General features: G+C 55.3%; 2 protein-coding genes across 2 annotated transcripts in view; one reads left to right on the top strand and one right to left on the bottom strand.

Moving 5' to 3' along the window:
• TSPEAR (thrombospondin type laminin G domain and EAR repeats) overlaps positions 1 to 729 on the top strand; it is a 98,439-nt gene extending 97,710 nt beyond the window's left edge. Inside the window, exon 13 of the mRNA XM_088834813.1 lies at positions 176 to 729. Within this exon, the coding sequence (XP_088690939.1) occupies positions 176 to 508 (333 nt within the window). The 3' untranslated portion in view covers positions 509 to 729. The remainder of the gene's footprint in view (positions 1 to 175) is intronic.
• A 10,706-nt stretch (positions 730 to 11,435) lies between these two features.
• Positions 11,436 to 16,617, bottom strand: LRRC3 (leucine rich repeat containing 3). The gene is made up of 2 exons (XM_055415019.2): positions 16,474 to 16,617; positions 11,436 to 15,784 (listed from the first exon to the last, which is right to left on the bottom strand). The coding sequence occupies exon 2, from the start codon at positions 15,646 to 15,648 to the stop codon at positions 14,866 to 14,868; it is 783 nt and encodes a 260-aa protein (XP_055270994.2). The 5' UTR covers positions 15,649 to 15,784; positions 16,474 to 16,617; the 3' UTR covers positions 11,436 to 14,865.
• Positions 16,618 to 19,128: the final 2,511 nt, after the last annotated feature.

Here is a 19,128-nt window from a genome sequence, read left to right as displayed (position 1 = left end):
GGGGCTGGGATGTATGGTCCCTCATGCTGTGAGGGGTGGGAGAGGCAGGTGGGACCCTGGTGAGGGTCAGGGAGGGGTGGGGTGGGAGCCCCGGGGAGAGGAAGCAGCCCAGACACTCACTCCTCTCGCTGGGGCTGGCATCCCGCCTGGAAGCTGACGGCATCTCTCCCCGCAGGTGGCAGGGGTACGAAGGCTTCGTGGCCGTGCACAGCCTCCCAACCTTCGGCTGCAGGGACTGGGAGGCCTTCCGCACGGCGGCCGGCTCCTACCTGGTCTACTCCAGCGCCAAGGAACCGCTGTCCCGGGTCCTGAAGCTGAGGACGGGGTGATGGGCTCAGAGTCCCAGGAGCTAGACCTGCGTGGCCATGCCCCAGAGCCCCACCAGGAACCCCAAAAACCTCTGGGGAGTGGGAGAAAGCTTGCTTTCTCTGGCCCTTGTCCAGCCACGACATCGTCACCTGGACAACTGTGGTGGCCAGACAGGTGGCTCTGTGAGCATTCAAGCTGAAGACCAGAGCTGCTCCTGCAAGTCTGCTGTCCTGCAGGGATTTTGCTTTAAAGGAAAAGTTCATACAAAGTTTTACCTCAAAAACAGCAGGGCCTGGTCACCTTCCCACAGCGTCCACCACATGACCAGACACTCAGCTGTGGCTGGGGAGCCCCGACGCAGGGACCGACTTCATGCTGCCTCACATATTTGTACCAGCTATTTATTGTGTTCTGTCTATACTGAAATATATTTATGATGCTTCTTACAAAAAGTACTGCTGTGTCTGTGTGCTTCTGATGGGAACTAGACCCCCAGCGAGCGCAGCCCAGGGCCACAGCACTCACGTCGCCACCTCGGCCTGACGTGCCCTCGCATCCGTGGTCACCAGCACGCCTCTCCTCTGCAGGAGCTTCCTCCTCCAGCCTCAGTTTTCCCACAAATGCAGTGGGATAGGGTCAGGTCAGGAATCCCCAGCGTGCGTGGTGTGGGTCCAGTCTCCTCCCTGAGGCCACACCCATGGGAGACACCTGGTGGATGGACCCTCATGCCTCTGCATCCAGGCAGGCCTCCCTGGTCTCCACACGGCCTTGCGGGGGTGCCAGATGGACTTGGAACACCTCCTTGGGACCAGTACTTGCCCAGCTCCTGCTGTGTCCAACTCCTGACCCTCCACTGTGCGAGGGCTTCCAGTCTCATGGAGATGGATGCCAGGTGTGATGTGGCAACACCCTGGGAACCTGGGGAGGAGGATGGAGGTGTCATCACCCCAGGGAAGCCCCCTGGGTGGAAGGGAGATCCTGCATGCCAGGAGATTTGCTGGGAAGGCCCTTGGGGTCCAGACCACAGGGTGGTAGCCAAGCCAGGCCTGTTCTGTCACCCAGGCCCACCTGCTCTAGGATGGGTTGTGGGAGCCAGGACCTCAGCGGCAGCAAGGCCCCGTGCTTGGTTTAACGCTCTGCTATTTCCATCTCAAATTCTCACTGGTTCTTACACAGGATCACACAGCCAGTGGGAGTCCTGGCTGCCTGTGGTCAGCTGCAGGTAAGAACTGGGCTGGCCCAACCACCCAGGAAGGAATCTGTGTGCATCTGCTCCCTCTCCATCCAGGCCAGATTTGGAGTCTCAGGACCATAACTGGAATGCTCTTCATTTCCCAAAGCATGGATTTTTCTAAAGACTCCTCGAGGCCAGCAGGTGAGCCACATGCCTTGGGGAGGCTGAGGCTGACCTTGGTCAAGGATGTCTCCTGCCTGGGAGAATGGTAGAGTGGAGGGTGAGAAGGGGTGCAAGCCAGGGGCCCTGTGTGAGAGAGAAGTCCTGGGGCTAGGATGCCCCCAGGGTAATTCCACGGGCAAAGATCCCCCACCCCTTATATACACTCAGTGCTTGGACAAAGGTTGTGCCCGCATGCAAGCCAGGCTCTGCCCCCGGGTCTCTGCTGGACCCACATCCCCTTGCTGTCACTGTCCATAAGACCTGGCTTGGTCCCTGCCCTGGGCAGCTGGGAGCCTCATGGGCTGGGCAGGAAGGCTATGGATCTGCTGGTGCAGGTAGGTTGGGCCAAGGGTACCAGAGAGAAATGTAGGCTCCCCAGTTAAGCTTGAATTGCAGATAAACAATGAGGAAAACAACAGAAGGGGAAATACTGGAGATCTCTTCAAGAAAATTAGAGATACCAAGGGAACATTTCATGCAAAGATGGGCTTGATAAAGGACAGAAATGGTATGGACCTAACAGAAGCAGAAGATAATTAGAAGAGGAGGCAAGAATACACAGAACTGTAAAAAAAGATCTTCACAACACAGATAATCATGATGGTGTGATCACTGACCTAAAGCCAGACATCCTGGAATGTGAAGTCAAGTGGGCCTTAGAAAGCATCACTACGAACAAAGCTAGTGGAGGTGATGGAATTCCAGTTGAGCTATTTCAAATCCTGAAAGATGATGCTGTGAAAATGCTGCACTCAATATGCCAGCACATTTGGAAAACTCAGCAGTGGCCACAGGACTGGAAAAGGTCAGTCTTCATTCCAATCCCAAAGAAAGGCAATGCCAAAGAATGCTCAAACTACTGCACAACTGCACTCATCTCACACGCTAGTAAAGTCATGCTCAAAATTCTCCAAGCCAGGCTTCAGCAATACGTGAACCGTGAACTTCCATATGTTCAAACTGTCTTTAGAAAAGGCAGAGGAACCAGAGATCAAATTGCCAACATCTATTGGATCATCAAAAAAGCAAGCGAATTCCAGAAAAACATCTATTTCTGCTTTATTGATTATGCCAAAGCCTTTCACTGTGTGGATCACAATAAACTGTGGAAAATTCTGAAAGAGATGGGAATACCAGACCACCTGACCTGCCTTGAGAAACCTCTATGCAGGTCAGGAAGCAACAGTTAGAACTGGACATGGAACAACAGATTGGTTCCAAAAGGAAAAGAAGTAAGTCAAGGCTGTATATTGTCACCCTGCTTATTTAACTTACATGCAGAGTACATCATGAGAAACACTGGGCTGGAGGCAGCACAAGCTGGAATCAAGATTGCCGGGAGAAATATCAATAACCTCAGATATGCAGATGACACCACCCTTATGGCAGAAAGTGAAGAGGAACTAAAAAGCCTCTTGACGAAAGTGAAAAAGGAGAGTGAAAAAGTTGGCTTAAAGCTCAACATTCATAAAACTAAGATCATGGCATCTGGTCCCATCACTTCATGGGAAATAAATGGGGAAACAGTGGGAACAGTGTCAGACTTTATTTTTGGGGGCTCCAAAATCACTGCAGAGGCTGATTGCAGCCATGGAATTAAAAGACGCTTACCCCTTGGAAGGAAAGTTATGACCAACCTAGATAGCATATTAAAAAGCAGAGACATTACTTTGCCAACAAAGTTCCTTCTAGTCAAGGCTATGGTTTTTCCAGTGGTCATGTATGAATGTGAGTTGAACTGTGAAGAAAGCTGATCGCCGAAGAATTGATGCTTTTGAACTGTGGTGTTGGAGAAGACTCTTGAGAGTCCCTTGTACCGCAAGGAGATCCAACCAGTCCGTCCTAAAGGAGATCAGTCCTGGATGTTCATTGGAAGGACTGATGCTGAGTCTGAAACTCCAATACTTTGACCACTTCATGCGAAGAGTTGACTCATTGGAAAAGACCCTGATGCTGGGAGGGATTGGGGGCAGGAGGAGAAGGGGACGACAAGAGGATGAGATGGCTGGATGGCTTCACCTATTGGATGCACATGAGTTTGGGTGAACTCCGGGAGTTGGTGATGGACAGGGAGGCCTGGTGTGCTGCGATTCATGGGGTCACAAAGAGTCAGACACAACTGAGCGACTGAACTGAACTGAACTGAGTGAATGCTTTTTTAAAAATTACATATCCCTAATATTGCATAGAACATATAGTAAAGGGTATTTGGTGTTTATCTGAGGTTCAGATTCAAGTGAGCATCCTGTTTTGATTCTGACACTCAATTGCCCACCCTCTCTGAGAGACGTGTGGGGTCTGCTGAGGGTTCTGATTTTAACTGGCTCTGAGGCCAGGCCCGAGCAGCTGTGAGAGGGACAGGAGGAGGGCCCGGGGCGTGGAGGCATGCAGCATCAGGCAGGCCAGCTGGGGGCTGGGTCCACGGAGTGTCACGTCTCAGTGCTCCGTCTGCAGGTGGGCCCCCGAAGGGCCCCCAGAGGCAGGGCACCCTCACAGGAGAAGGGAGGCCATCTGGGCCAGGAGCACAGCAGGCCTCTGAGACCCTATCTCCATGCCTGCAATGGTTGGCTTTTGTGTGTCTGGTGACATGAACATTAAGTCCATGAGCTCTGGGTGAAGGGATCACCCTCTGTGGTGTGGGGGCCTCCCTGAGCACAGGGCTCCCCAGGAGGCCACACTAGACCTGGAACTGCCCATTGGCTACCTGGGTTTCCACCAGGCCTGCCTTGCTGCAGATCTGGGGCTCAGCAGCCTCCACAATTCCCTGAACCAATCCTGCCAGCATCTTCTCTCTACACACAGTTTCCCTGGAGAGCCCCCCACCTGCCCCCCAAGAACAAAATGCCCAAATGGGCCAAGGTGCCCAGGAGTCAGGACAGCTGTGTTCGCTCCCATTTCCGGGTTTCTCCATAGGAGAGGGGCCCACTGGGCACTGTCCACACTCCCCAAGCACCCGCCTATGCGGCTTCTCTCCCCCTGGGGTGATTCAGATGTCCAGCTGGTGCCCGGGGAGGAAGGAGGCAGACGACGGACACTGATGTCACCGGCACACCAGCAACACAAAGGGAGCAGCCTCCTCCTGTCCCTGCTCAGGGTTTTGTCCGGGCCACGCAGTGCCACCGTGGCTCCGACAATATCCTATCTCTGCTCTGGTGGGTGGAAACAGAACGCACCAGTCAAGATCTGTTTGAGTTATAAGTGCAAACCACAGGGGGACCGACTGCAGAGAGCTTGCCAGTATTTATATCTTTTCAAGTCGGCTCTCGAGCGTCTGTCCAGTTGATAAACGTTCCCAAGGCGCGTGCGGCTCCCGGGAGTTAGCACACTCTGTGATGTGGCCACATTCTTGTCATTTTGACAACCATGTTGCATTCTTCATGGGAACATCCAGGAATTTGCTGAACTGATCATCTTTTGTTAATCCACAGAGATTCAACAGCCTTTACTGTGATCGACAACACTTCAAGAACATCTTTGCATAAATTGCTTTTCTTTGCGGTTCCTTCCTCAGGGTCATGATTTCTTGGAGAAATACCATCTGTGGCAGTTTTTGCACCTTCTCTTTACCTTCAGGGCTCCCCTCCCCGAAGCCCGATCCAGCACATGTGTGACTCGCACCTCTTCCATCAGCCCCACCAGACCGGACTTTACCTACTTCTCAATCTGTCAGGGCAGAATTGCTGGCAAAACTATCTAGTTCTCACCATGGTCAGCAGTCCTGCCTTGGGGTTGCTGGACATTTCCTGTAGGCATTAATGTCCTTAATCTCACCACCAACAACATAGCCCCAGCCTCCGCCACACACTCACACATGCACACATCCCCACACGTTCGCACATCCCCCCCCCCACATGCTGACGCACTCACAAGCACCTACACAAGTGCACACACATGCACACCCCTTCTGGACAGGAGTCGTGTCTGGGCAATTCAGGCTCAGAGCTGAAGCTTGGTGCTGCCTGAGGGTCTGGGCAGCCGTGGCATCTGCCCACACTCGAAGTGTCCACTGTGTACCAGCTGCCCGGGCCGGAGCCGCACACGTGACCACACAGTCCCGGCCATGCTTAAACCCTCCAGTGGCTAGAGAACCCAGAGTGCCAGGTGACCTCCGTGCGCTGCACAGCCGCCCAGCTGCCTCCCCTGTCCCGCCCAGCCCATCTTTCCTCAGGCTGACCTGCCTGTCCTTAGCTGCATCACCCCTCAGAGAGACCTCCCAGGCTCTGGCCAGAGCCAGTCCACCACACCCTATGCAGTGCACAGAGCACTCCCTTCGCTCTCACCTGCATACCTCATTGAGCAGCATCTGCAGAAACCCAGATGCTCTTGTTTGTTAACTCATTCGTGGCCACTCCTCCTCTGGAACTTCCGAGCAGGTGCTCCAGGGGCTCCCATCCCCACCCCCCCAGAGCAGGACTCCAGGTGTACACTGCTGAGAAGACCCAGTCCAGCAGGATTGTGACGAGCACGGCTTTCCTGTCAGACTGAGAGGAGTTATCACCCCAGTTCTTTCATTCACTGTTTTAACTTAGCCAGTTACTGAATCCCCTCAGCCTTGGTCCCTGGAGGACCCATCCCCCTCAGGCGACACCTGGGCGACATGACGTGGGCGCCCTTGTGGCCCCAGCATGGCTCCTGGACCCCCGAGTGGACAACAGCAGCCCCACATCCTTGTCATCTGCCCACCAGTTTTCCTGAACTAAGTTGGATGTAAAATCTCATTTGAAAGAAAATGCTGAACCTGTCACATTTTTTATGGTAGATCTACTGATTTAAACCACATGCTAGTGAATCAAAGTCGTCAGTAACATGAAATACCCAAAGATGGCTCCTCCGCAGACAGAAAGACAGTCAATATTAGGAGAGCCCTTGAAACCATCCGCTCTGCCAGCAACATGAGAGCAAACCCAGAGGAAGACAAAGGGCATCTCAGAGAGTCTGTGGCTCTTTTCATGACTCGAATGTTATTTTTAAATTTGTTAAAGGCCCTTATCTTTGCTTAATTTAATTTTGATTTATTTAATTTTATTTAATTAAAAATGTACCAACCTTAAGGGTTCTATTCAGTGAGTTTTGCTAATTGTACACATATGTGGAACCACCCTCAACAAAGCCAGGAGCATTTCCACCCCCCAGGAGTCTCCTGGGCCCCTTCCGGCCACCCCCTCACACACACACACACACACACACACACACACACACACACACACACACACGATCTGCTTTCTGTCTCCGGAAGTCCTGCCCACCTCAGGCGTCCCTCCCGTGGTACCATGAAGGGCACTGTCTGTCTCCCTCACTCAACTTAGTGTTTCTGATGCTCACCTGAGCTGTCGCACCTGCAAGCTCTCTGCTTTCATTGCTGCTTTTTGCCATTTGCTTATGGCTTCAGTCCGTCATATCAATAGCCTATCACCCTTCCTATTTATCTGCTCAGGGTTGTTTCTTGGGGCTGCTATAAACACCACTGGATAATTTGTGTGGACAGGTGTTTATTTCCCTTGGTAAACATCTGGGAGCGGGGGCCATTGGGTCCACAAGGGCTTCGCTTTGTAACAAACATCCAAGAGGTTCTCCAGTTTGGGGACCTGCATCCACATCTATAATTCCCATAATAACAAGGAAGCTCTCGGGCCATCTGCCAGCGGGGTATTTACCACGGGACCCTCGAGCCCTCAGATTATAATCATGGATGTGCCCAGCAGCTTGGTGGCACCACTGTTTGTGTATCAAAGTCCAGCCAGTCCTGGCCTCTGTGGTGAGAGCAGAGGGCAGAGAGACAGGAGGTGAGAAAGACAAAGGGTGATGCCCCGTGGACAGTCCCTCTGTTGAAAGAACCTACTAGAATCAGCATGAGAACTTCGTGAGCTCATGTGACCATTAAGGGCGTATAAGGATCTGAGCCCACCCTACATGTCTGTCTTCATTTCCGTGGAGAGAGGGCAGCAGACCAGCACCGCTGGTGTGTTTGCAAAACCACGGAAGCCCCCGCCTTAGACTTGTGTCTCTGGAACAGAATCATCACACACTTAGTGGCTTAGAACAACAGGGACTGCACTGCCTCACAGTCCTGGAGTCAGGGGTCCCACCCAGGTCTCGCTGGGCCAAAGTCAAGCTGGGGGCAGGGCTGGTACCTTCTGGGGCTCCAGGAGTGAATGCTCCCTCCTTTTCCAGCTTCTAGAAGTGCCCACCACCTGGGGTCCTCCAGGACCACAGTGGGCAGCGGAGTCTTCTTCACCTGCCCTCTCTCTGAATTGCCGTCTGTACCTTCCCTTCCACCAAACGGTGCAAAACAGACTTAAATGGGTGAGTCACACCCACAGCGCCTCTAGCCAGCGTCACAACCACAGGCAGTCCGGGGCCGGCTGCGGTGACCAGGACCTGCCCGGGTCCTTCTCCTTCTCCTGGGGCTGCTAAGCAGTTCAACTCTGAGCGAAGCAGTTCTGTTTACAAGTTACTAGCGTGGAAAACCTCAGTCTTGACGTCCTGATCACTGTGACGCCCAGACTGACTGGCTCTGATCCCAAGGCAACTTCTCAGCCCGGGGCAAGGACAGGAGGTTGGTGCTTGATCCAGTGGTCCCTGGGAGAGCACTGCGCCTGGGGAGCCTGGCGGGGAACTGGACCCGTCTGACCTTATGCAGGGCTGCCCTCTGGCAGCACTGCTCTCCACGGCTGGTGACCATCTTTCAGGGACAGCAGGACACAGGCCTTCCAGCCAAGCAAAGTCCACCCTGGCTGGTGCCAGAGGTGGGTGCAAGGGAATGCCAGCTGAGCTGAGACAGCAGGGTCCTAAGTGCTCTGGCCACCTCATGTGACGAGTTGACTCACTGGAAAAGACTCTGATGCTGGGAGGGATTGGGGGCGGGAGGAGAAGGGGACGACAGAGAATGAGATGGCTGGATGGCATCACCGACTCGATGGACATGAGTTTGAGTGACCTCCGGGAGTTGGTGATAAGACAGGGAGGCCTGGCGTGCTGTGATTCATGGGGTCACAAAGTCGGACACGACTGAGCAACTGAACTGAACTGAACTGAAGTGCTCTGGGGAGCAGAACGGTGGGTGCCCACCCAAGGGGACCCCCTCCAGCTCACCCATGTGGGTTAAGGGGCTGCCCTGGTGGGGCCTGGCAGGGGCAGCAGCTTGGAGCTGTGTCGAGGGGCCTGAGTGCCCACCCTGCACACCATCTCAGAAGACAGGCCCCTGAGAGAATTCCAGCACGGAGGTAACCCTCCCTGGAGAAGTCTCCGGGCCTCATTGCTGACCTGCTGAAGGTCCGAGTGAGTGGGGGGTGGGGCGGCATGAAGCGGGGAGGGAACCAAGACAGGGTGAGCGTTCTCATGGGGTCCCTGCCCCAGGCTGACGGGGTGCTGGAAGCCTGTGTGACTTGATGAGATAAGGGACTTTCAACAGACAGCTCAGCGTCCTCTGTTCTGAGAGCTACATCCCTGCTGCAACCATAAGTCTGGCGACTGTGGTCACCGAGTCTTGACATAAATGCATTCATCCTTCAGGGTTTTCTCAGCATCTTAACTGCTCCCATGTCACTGCCTGGCTGTGGAGGCTTCATAGGCGTCTCCTGGTCGTCTCTCTGCCGTCCACTGCTGCCTGGCAACCTGGTCACAGCCCCGCTGGGCTTTCAGCAGCTCGACAGCCTTGGGAAGGTTGCTCCAGGCCTTGACTGCCCGTCCGTTAGTGAGGGTCGGCGCTAACATGGGCTCCCGAGTCAGCATCCCAGCCCCGCGGCCCCTCTCTCTGCATCTCTCTCTCCTGCTTCTGCAGCCCTTCCTCCGGAGGTCCCTCTCCTCCGAGAGCTGCTGGGCTCACAGGGAAGGTCAGCCATGGGCTTGTCTCTCTGGGGAACTGTCTCCCCGTCTCCCTTTGCACAGAACCCCAAACGGGGGCCAGGCTGCTTCTGCCTGCAGAGCCAACTCCGCGACGCCCTCTGTGGCCAGGGCTGTCACCATAGGTACAGATGTAGACCCCGGCAGGCCTGGGTCCCAGTAGGGGCTTCCCCTCTCCTGGCCAGCGCAGCTGCTGGCAGGGAGGGGACCCGCGAGGCCGCTGACTCTGGCCCTTCTCCAAACCAGGGTGAAACCCAGGACTCGCTTCTTTGTTTTGACAACACTCCAGGGCCCAAGTGAGAACTTCCAGGCCTGGGTGTCAGAAGGCCTGGATTCCAGCTCCACTCTGCCCGCAAGCCAACTCCTGTGTCTGTCATTTCTCCCCCTGGACCTTGGAGTCTTGGGTTTCTTGTCTGAAAATAGAAATATTACCAACCGTGCCAGGGCCTGGTGGGAATCCCCTGAGGCACCCTGCCTGGCAGTACCTGCTGCTCACATGCCTTTGCAGCCGCTGCCCCCTCCCAGTAGGCAGCCTGCCCAGGGTGCCCTCTGGGGCCTGAGTGCTGATTTCTGCACACGGTTCCTACACGGCTGTGTGGCTTGGCCGCTGCTGAGACCGGACCTCACTCCATCAGTCAGTGCGTCCTCCGTGGTGGCCCCCCCCATGTACAGCCCCCCATGCCTGGCCTACCTTCACGCACTCTGGACTGGGCGCCCACCAGAGGCCCTTCCCCCTGAAGAGCCTTCCCTCCTGACATGCGGCCTCCTCCTCCTGACCCCACCCCACCCACAGCCTGCACTCGGGAAGCCCCCACATCTGCCCCCAGGGCCCCAGGTTAGGGCTGACAAGTCCTCCCCTCCCTCCCCAGCATGTGTTCCTGAGTGTATGTGCATGTTTGCACAGTGTAGGTGTGCAGTGTGCACGTGTTTGGTGTGGGGGGGGGGCCATGGAGGCTGGCAGACTCTGACTTCCCATCCTGCTGCAGCCCTCTCACTTAGGCCCTTCATCTGGAAAGTGTCTTCTGGCCGATGTGTGAGGTGAGTTCCCGAGGTCACTCCTGGCCACTTGGCCAAGGCAGGGAGCACGCACTGGCCCCAAGGACCAGGGCTCAGTGAGGATGAGCAGGGTGGCCACAGGGTGAGGCTGGCCATCTGCTCTGGGCACACTGGCCACTCTCAAACTGGCGAGACTGAGAAGCTGCTATAACAAAGGACCCACATTCAGCAGCCGAAACAGCATGAACTTGTTCTCTCAAAATTCTGGAGGTCAGAGGTTGACATGGGTCTTCCTGGGCTAAACCAAGGTATGTGGGGCTGCTTCCTCCCAGAGGCTTCAGAGAACACCCCGTCCTGGCCTTTCCCAGCTTTCTGGGCACCTGCATCCCCTGCGGTCCTCCCTGCTGCCCATCCCCGATCCTTGCAGGCTCCCAGGACCAGGGCCTGGACGTCTTTAGGGGCCACTGTTCCCTCAGAACCAGCCTGAAGCAGGGATGATGTGAAAGTAGAACCCCCTTGCTGGGTGCCCATGGTGCTCCCGAGGGACCCCAGAAACGGTGCCAACAGCCTCCCTGGGCAAGAGGAAGGATCCTCATTGTAGCTGCTGTCAAGAGCCTTGAAGTAGACTCTCCTGTAGGCAACCTCAAGCCTCCATCATTATGTCAGCTTGCTCACAAAATTCCTAAAGCCTGACAACTGGCCATCACAAGCCAGTCCAGCCATCCAGGCAGGCCCAGCACCCACCGCACCCATCCTGACCCGGCTCTTCCAGCCCTCGGCTCATGGGGCTGGCGGCTCCAGGACTTGGCGAGGTCGGCATGAGAGCGGGTCAGACCTGGTGGGGTCACTGAGCTGCAACAACAGAGTCCACTCCAGCAGACATGAGCTCAGAGGTTTATTGAGGGTTCAAAGACAATGGGGTTGACAATGAGTAGAATTGGGTTTGGGGTTAAGCTTCCAGGTAACCACCGCAGGCTCCTGCCAAGAGTCCAGATCATTCCACCTCCTCCATGGTCCACTGGGCCTGCTCTCCAGAACTCAGGCCAGGATCCTGGAGAACCCGCTGCAAGGGAGCCCAGGGAGTGCCGGGCAAGCAGGTGGCCAACAGGGCAGGTGCACAGTGCTGCCCCAGGACGGTGCTCTGGGAGTGCCCCAGGCCTGTGCCCACTGTTCTGCTGTGCCCACTGGAGGTCCCGGGAAGGTGGCTCCATGCCAGGAACAGCCTGTGTCCCAGTGGCTCTGCTGGGGGCTCACAGTACACCTGCTCATCCCCCACTGCTGGACCACCTGAGAGAGCCTGGGGTCCCGAAGTCTAAAGAGGACTGTCAGGGCTTGTCAAGAGGCTGCGAGTGTGGGGATCTCTGCCTAGGGTCAGGGTCAAGGTCAAGGGTGGGGCTCTGGTTTCCAAGGGGACCGTCCATGCTGAGGCCAGAGACCAAGCCAGCACGAAGTCCTACCCCAGCCCAGAAGGGTGGGCAAGGGGACCAGGCTCCTGGGAGGCTGCCCCTCCCCTTTCCTCTGCCCTTAAGCCTCCCAGAATAGAGATCCCAACTCCTGTGAGAAGGAAGACAGGCCCAGCCGAGGTGGCTGTCAGGCCAGTCTTCTCATGCAACCCCTCGGCCCCATAAACTCCCCCAAAATCATCCCGCCCTAACCTCCAGACCCTGTGAAGAGCTGTCTCCCAAGGAAGGAGGGGCTTGGTGGACAGGGCTGAGCAGGGTTGTACGCAGATGGCTCTGTGTGACTGACTGTGACCAGAGCTGGGGTCCACCCACACCCCACAAAGGCTGCTGCCTCCCTGCCACCCGACTAAGGCATCTGCTTTGCCACGTCCCCACCACTGTCAACACCAGTCCCGACTGGGCTGGCTGGACCCTGGCCTCTGCAGAACTAGGAGACAGGCAGATGCTCACTCAGGGTGCTGAGGTGGGGGTAGGAGGTCAGTCCGAGGGCCCATGGAGGTGGTGGGGTGTCCAGGCTCACACATGGCAGCAAGAGACGCTGGGTGTCATCGTCAGGAGTCCCTTAAGGAGGGGAGGGACGGACAGAGAAAGGAGCGGGCAAGGGGAGAGGGGAGGGCTGGGTTCCCAGGAGAGCCTGGGGCCGACAGGGCTCCGGCGAGCAGGAAGGAGTTTCTGCTCCTGGGGGCGGGATCCTGGTGGTCTTGGGAGGGAGGTACCCTCTGCCAGGAGGCTGCACGAGGGCTGAGGAGCCCAGAAAGGCCAGGAGGGCCTGGCAGCCCCCTGCTGCTGGGCTCAGGACAAGAGGGCGGGGGCCCTTCCGGGGTGCTCTGGGGTTCTGGGCCTGCTCCCTCTTCCCAGCTGTGTGGACCAGAGCCAGCAGCCCATACCTGGGGGTGAGCTGGCAGGGCACTGGGCGCCGGGCGGCAGCAAAGGGTGAGGGAAAGCCCTGCGTGTGCCCCACGTGTCCCCAGAAGAGCAGCTGGGGGCATGAGACTCTGGGCTGATTCCGGGTGAGAGCAGCGAGGAGAGGCCCTGGAGGTGCCCAGGCTGACTGGCCCCTGCAGGACCTGAGCCGAGGCAGCAGGACCCTGGCATCGGTCCCCACTCCATCCAGGCCTCAATTCCCTCTCTTCCCCTGACCCAGGGACCCAGGGTCACATCCACAAACCTGTGGGGTGACGAGCTCCTTGTGTGGCAGGACCCCTCCCCGCTGTGAGCACCCCGGGATGGATGCGGGAGGGGCCCAATTCACCCACGGAGCCTGCGTCCCCCGGCCAGCCAGCCCACACTCACCTACTCCCGTGGCGTCTGTCCCACACGTGGACTGGCGCCCAGGCTGGCTGCTTGGCTTTAGCGGTCACTGGAAGGGTGGGCAGGCCATCAGTTTCCTGAGGACTGGGGTCATTCGGAGCATTGTCTGAGCCCTGCCCTCCACCCCCACACCCTAGTTGGCAGCGGGCAGAGAGGCGCCCACCCCACGCTCAGCACGGAGCCCCGTGTACACACGGTGCTCGCTGTGCCCCCAGCAAGGGCAGGCGGGGCGGGGCGCTGGGGCGTGGATGAGGGTTGGCATCTCTTTAATGCACCACAACCGAAAAGTCATGACCTTGCTCAGATGTGCTTTTCAGGTTTCTGCTGCCGTTTCTGGTCCCTCGGCTGCGGGCACCACATCTCTGCATCCGCACGTAAATGTGCTTCCTGTGGCCGGTCACGCGGCGCTTTCACAGTACAGACCTTCATAGACCTTTGCCCTTCCCGTCCTTTATACCTCAGCTCCATGAGCAGTGCACCACTAGTTTGCTCCCCCTCAAAATATCTGAAGTAGTTTAAAATATAAACACTCATACAAAAAGGCTGTTAAAAAATAAAACTGGAAAGACAGAGTTGGGGTTCGTAGGTGGAGGTAAGGTCTACCCTGAACATGAATTAGATAGGAAAACCGAGCAGTGAAGTCGCTCTGAGATTCCTGGCAGCAAAGCTGAGAAGGAGAGAGAGTTCCTGTTCCTGGAGAGAGGAAGCAGCCCACCTTGAAGCATCAGACTCTAGTCCTCCCTTTGGCTCTTGACCACTGGAAAGGAGCTGCTTCGGTGAGTAGAAAAGCAAGGCACGTAGCGACCCCTGATGACGGGCTCCCTGGCGGGACACAGCCCGCAGGGCGGGAGTCGGGCAGGGCTACCCTTGTCTGGCTGCTGACACAGCTTCCCATGAGCCATGCTGGACCTGTCTCAGGGTCTCTCCGTGGTTTAATTATTTTTTTGGTTTTTGACTTTTTTTTTTTTCCTTCTCGCTGGACTGAAATTTGGTATGTGTTACTCTTAACAAACACTCTGAGAATAAACAAGAGTTGTTCAAAGGTTACACGTTCCACTTACCTCTCTAGAAAAATCTGGTCTCTACCACTTGGCTCTGCAGGGAGCCTGTGGTCAGATGTGTTTGGGACATACTGGGGAAGCAGAGGCAAACCAGCTCCACAGTGTAGATGACCCATACCTTCAACTGATGAGCTGAACCCCACCTCCTTGGGGAGCCTCACTCACGGGCAGGCACTCTTTTGTCCCTGAATGCTTGTCCACCCTATGGGCACCCCGTGGGACAGGCTCCCAGACTGGAAGGAACACATCAGATAGATGGCCTGGCTTTACGTCCTGAATGGGCCACTTCCTGCCCAAGACCTCCCATTCCTCTGAGCCTGTTTCCCCATCCATCAGTGGGTCAGATGGATAAACTGCTGGACCTGAAGGAAAATGCTCTATGGGAGTGGAGCACTGGGCAGAAGCAGCCGCGTCACCACCTCCCTGAGGGACACCAGTGGCAGAGCCAGTCCCATCTGCCATGGCAGCGGCGGGAGGCGGGTGGGCACTAGGGCGCAGGGCTGGTGGGGTCCTTGGACACGGGGGTGCTGGGCAGGGACTTGAGGTACTCCAGGTGCCTCCTGGCATCCTCCTGGTTCTGTCGCACGTAGTACACAACGTAGGTGATCACCATGGCGAACCAGCCGAACATGGTGACCAGCATGGCCACATCGGTGGTCTTGTGGTGGACGCTGCAGAAGCTGACGCCAGAGTCGAGGGCCTGGATCAGTGGCTTCCCCACATACTCCTCCTGCACCGAGGTGTGGCAGGCGATCTCGTCCACTGAGTCGGGGTCCAGCTTCAGCTCCCACAGGGCCTCTTGTAGGGCACACTCGCAGTGCAGCGGGTTGTGAGCCAGACGGATCTTGGCGCTGAGCTTGCCCAGCGCATCCTTGGGGATCCTCCGGAGGCGGTTGTGAGATAGGTCCAGCAGTCGCAGGCCCCCAGCCAGGCCTGAGAAGGCAGCGGGGCCGATGGTCTCGATGGCGTTCTGCGACAAGTCCAGCTCTCTCAGCTGGTGCAGGTGCTGGAAGGCCCCATTGGGGATGCGGGCAATCTTGTTGGCATCGAGCTTCAGGAGCACAGTGTCCATGGGGATGTCCTTGGGGACCTCCTGCAGGCCCCTCGCACTGCAGTGGACAGCCACCGCCCCCGCGTGGTCAGGGCACTGGCAGTTTTGTGGGCAAGAGGCACCCAGCCTCAGGCAGAAGAGCAGGAGCAGGCAGGGCCCTCCTGCAGGCACCGGCAGGGAGGAGGGGCTTTGTCTGCCTGTTGGGCCCATGCTGACCATCTGGGGACAGGCAGGATGCTGCTGTCACTCAGCGCTGCAGGCTACACGCTGCCCCGTGGCCTGGTCGTCGCTGTGCAAGGACCATCGCGCAGATGTAAACTCTCCTCCCTCACACGCCAGGTGTCCTCTTTTGGTTCTAAAAGAGAGGAGCGATCAGCATTGCTGGCCGTGGTCTGGCTGGGGACCTGCAGGCACACTCTGACTTCCAGACACTCTTGACCAGCGGGGGTCTCTGTGATTTACTGCCTCCACCCTGCCCTGGACACACCCACCGCACACCCTGGGGGGTCAATGGCTTGGACAGCACCGGGTAATGGGAGTCCATCCCTTTCTAGCAGCTCAAGGCTGGAAAGCAGGAAGGCTGGGGCTGCAGGGTTTTCTTAAGAAACTGGAATGTAGGGGTGATGGTTGGCCGCGCCTGAGAACCAGGCGGGCGGTCTCACCGCCTTGGGGCTAGGTTGCTGTCAGAAGAAGCTCAGCACTTTGCTAATCGTGACAATCCCTTTGACAGTTATTAATATTAAAGCTCTTCTCTGTCGGTCCTATTGGGAACAACCACCCGCACGGGCGCCTTTTATTTCAATTATGTTTGAAAAAGAGAAAATGAGAAAAGAGAAAAGCCAAGCCCTAGGCGCGCGGCCCGCGCTGGGCGTGGAGTGGCGGGGCCGCGCGGGGCCTGGGCAGGCGGGGCTCGGGCCCCGGGGACCCCGGATATCGGACCTAGGGACCCCCCCCGACCCCAGACCCTAGGGACCTCCGGGATTCCAGGGAAGGGGATGGACGGGGGCAGGCTGTCCACGCTCTGGGGTAGGGCGGGGCCTTTACCTGCGCTGCCGCGACAGGAGACAGCTGTGCTTGAGGATCCCTGCCGCTCGGAGCCGGACCCGGCGCCACGCCCGAGTGCGGCCGCTACCCGGAGGCCTGAGCCCACGTCCGCGGCCGCTCGGGAGACACGCGGCTCGGCCTGAGCTCGTGGGGCGGTGCCTGCGGGCGAGAGGCGGGGCGGGGCGGGCCTGGGCGGGGCCTGGGGGCGGGGCTGTGGTACGGGGCGGGGCCTGGAAGACGCAGGGCCTGAGGCTTAGGGGCGGGGCATGGGCGGAGCCTGTGTGCAGGACGCGGCCTGTACAACACGAGTCGTAAAGGCGAGGGGCCGTAGAGGCTGCACGGGGCGGGGCCTGGGGGCGTATCCTGTGGGAAGGCGTGGAGCGGACCTGGGAGCAGGATTTTAGGTGGGAGTGTGTCTCTTGGGATGTGGGCGGGGCCGTGGGGGGCGCGAGAGCCCCGCCCCTGCCCAAGTCCAGCCCTGTCCCTGGACCCCAGGATGGGGGCCATGAAGGCGATGGAAGGGATAAGGTAATGGGGCATGGAGATGCCAGCAGGGAGGTTGGAGACACTTGGGTCAGTGCGAAGACCCTGCTGAGCCGCCCTCGCAGGTCTGGTGCCAGCGGCAGCCAAAGCGTTAATGGGGTTAGGTCTCCGTCCCCCTGGGTCTCTTCCTGCCTACCCCCCATATCCCCACTCCCACCCCTCCACCCCGCGTCTTAGGGCCCTTGCATGGGCATTCCAAGGAGAGTAGGGAATGTGGGGATCGAGGCTTTTAAACTCGACTTGAGCCATTCTTAGGGTCGTTTTCTTTTAATGACAACTTGATTGTGGTGTAATTGTTATACAATCAACCACATATTCAAATTTGATACGTTTTGACGTTGTATACACTCGTGAAACCATCACCACAAAATACTCCAAAGTTTCACCTTTTCAATCCATTCCCTCTGATGCCCACCACCAGACAAGCACAGATCCACTCTGTCACTAGATCAGTTTGCATTTCCTGTAATTTATATAAATGGAATCTTAGATACGTACTTTTTTCTCGCTTCTTTCACTCAGAGTGATTAATTTGGGTTCACCAGGTGCTGTGCGTTTGTCAATGGTTATCCCCTTTAGTGCTGAGTAACGAGGCATCGCACGAATGTTCCAGTTTGTATATCCACTCGCCTGCTTGCGGAGATCTGGGTTGTTTCCAGTTGTCTACTATTACAACCAGAGCTGATACGAACATTGTGTACAATTTTTGTTTGGACAAATACTCTTGATTTCTCAGATAAATATCTAGGAGTGGATTGGCTGGCTCTTATGATGGCTTATGTTTAACTTCTAAGAAACTGCCAAAGTGATTGTACAATTTTACATTCCTGTTCTGTGTATGCTCCAAAGCAGCACCAGCACTTGGTTGCTGTTTTTAATTTTAGAGATTCTAATAAGTGTGTAGGAGTACATTTCATTGTGGTTTTAATTTGTATTTCACTCAGAACTTGAATGTCTTTATCTATTTGTTTGCTGTCTGTCTTCTTTAAGGAAGTGTTTTGTTCAGATCTTTTACCCTCTTTTAATTGAGTTGTTTTCTTGTTGAGTTTTGAGAATTCCTTATATATTCTGGATACAGATCCTTTACTAGACATGTGATTTGTATATATTCCTCTGATTCTGTGGGTTGTCGTTTCATTTTGTTAAAAGTTTTTCAAAGAGAAATTTTTAATTCTGATGAAGTTCAATGTATCAGTGTTTTCATTTTTATGGCTCATCCTTCTGGTGTCATAAGTAACAAATCTTACATATTGCACTTACATTTTGCATTTGGTGTGAGATATGATTTGAAGTTTATTTTTTGTGCAAATGGATGTCTAATTTTCCAGGACTGTTTTTTTTTTAATGATCTCTTTTATACTGAATTATCTCTGCATCTTTGTTGAAAGTCATAGATCTGTATTTGTAAGAGTCTATTCTGTACTTTCTATGTTCAGTTGGTCTATTTGTCTATTTTTATGCAAATGTTCCAAGCTGTCTTCATTACTGAAGCTTTCTTGAAGTCAAGTAATATAAATCTTCTATCCAGGACCCTTTGCTTTGCCTCATGAATTTAGAATCAGCTTGACAAATTCTACCATAAGAGTCTAGTGGGATTTTGTTTGGGATTGCATTGAATCTACAGATCAGTTTAAGAGAATTAACATCTTGACAATATTGAATATTCCATTCTATGAACATGGTATATCTTCTCATTTAGAGCTTCTTTTATTTCTTTCATATGTGTTTTGTAGTTTTTGGTTTCACACATCTTTTGTCAAATTTATCTAATTTTTTAATGTTACTGTAAATGGTATTTTAAGTTCAATGTATCTTTGTTAAAAGCTAATTATGGAAATAAAATTGGCATTTGCATACTGATCTGGATTTTGTTAAACTCATTTATTGGTTACTAGAATGGCAAGCCACTCCAGTACTCTTGTCTGGAAAATCACATGGATGGAGAAACCTGGTGGGCTGCAGTCCGTGGGGTCGCTAAGGGTCGGACACGAATGAGCGACTTCACTTTCACTTTTCACTTTCACACATTGGAGAAGGAAATGGCAACCCACTCCAGTGTTCTTGCCTGGAGAATCCCAGGGACGGGGGAGCCTGGTGGGCTTCCGTCTATGG

This window comes from Moschus berezovskii, chromosome 1, assembly GCF_049115385.1.
Source record: "Moschus berezovskii isolate FMDL1 chromosome 1, NW_MosBer_1.0, whole genome shotgun sequence".
Classification (NCBI taxonomy): Eukaryota; Metazoa; Chordata; class Mammalia; order Artiodactyla; family Moschidae; genus Moschus; species Moschus berezovskii.
Note: the sequence above shows the minus strand (reverse complement) of the source record. Positions and strands in the feature narration are given on the sequence as shown.

Excerpts from the sequence above, each read along its gene's own strand:
- LRRC3 (XM_055415019.2), bottom strand. The coding sequence starts at position 15,648 with ATGGTCAGCATGGGCCCAACAGGCAGACAAAGCCCCTCCTCCCTGCCG.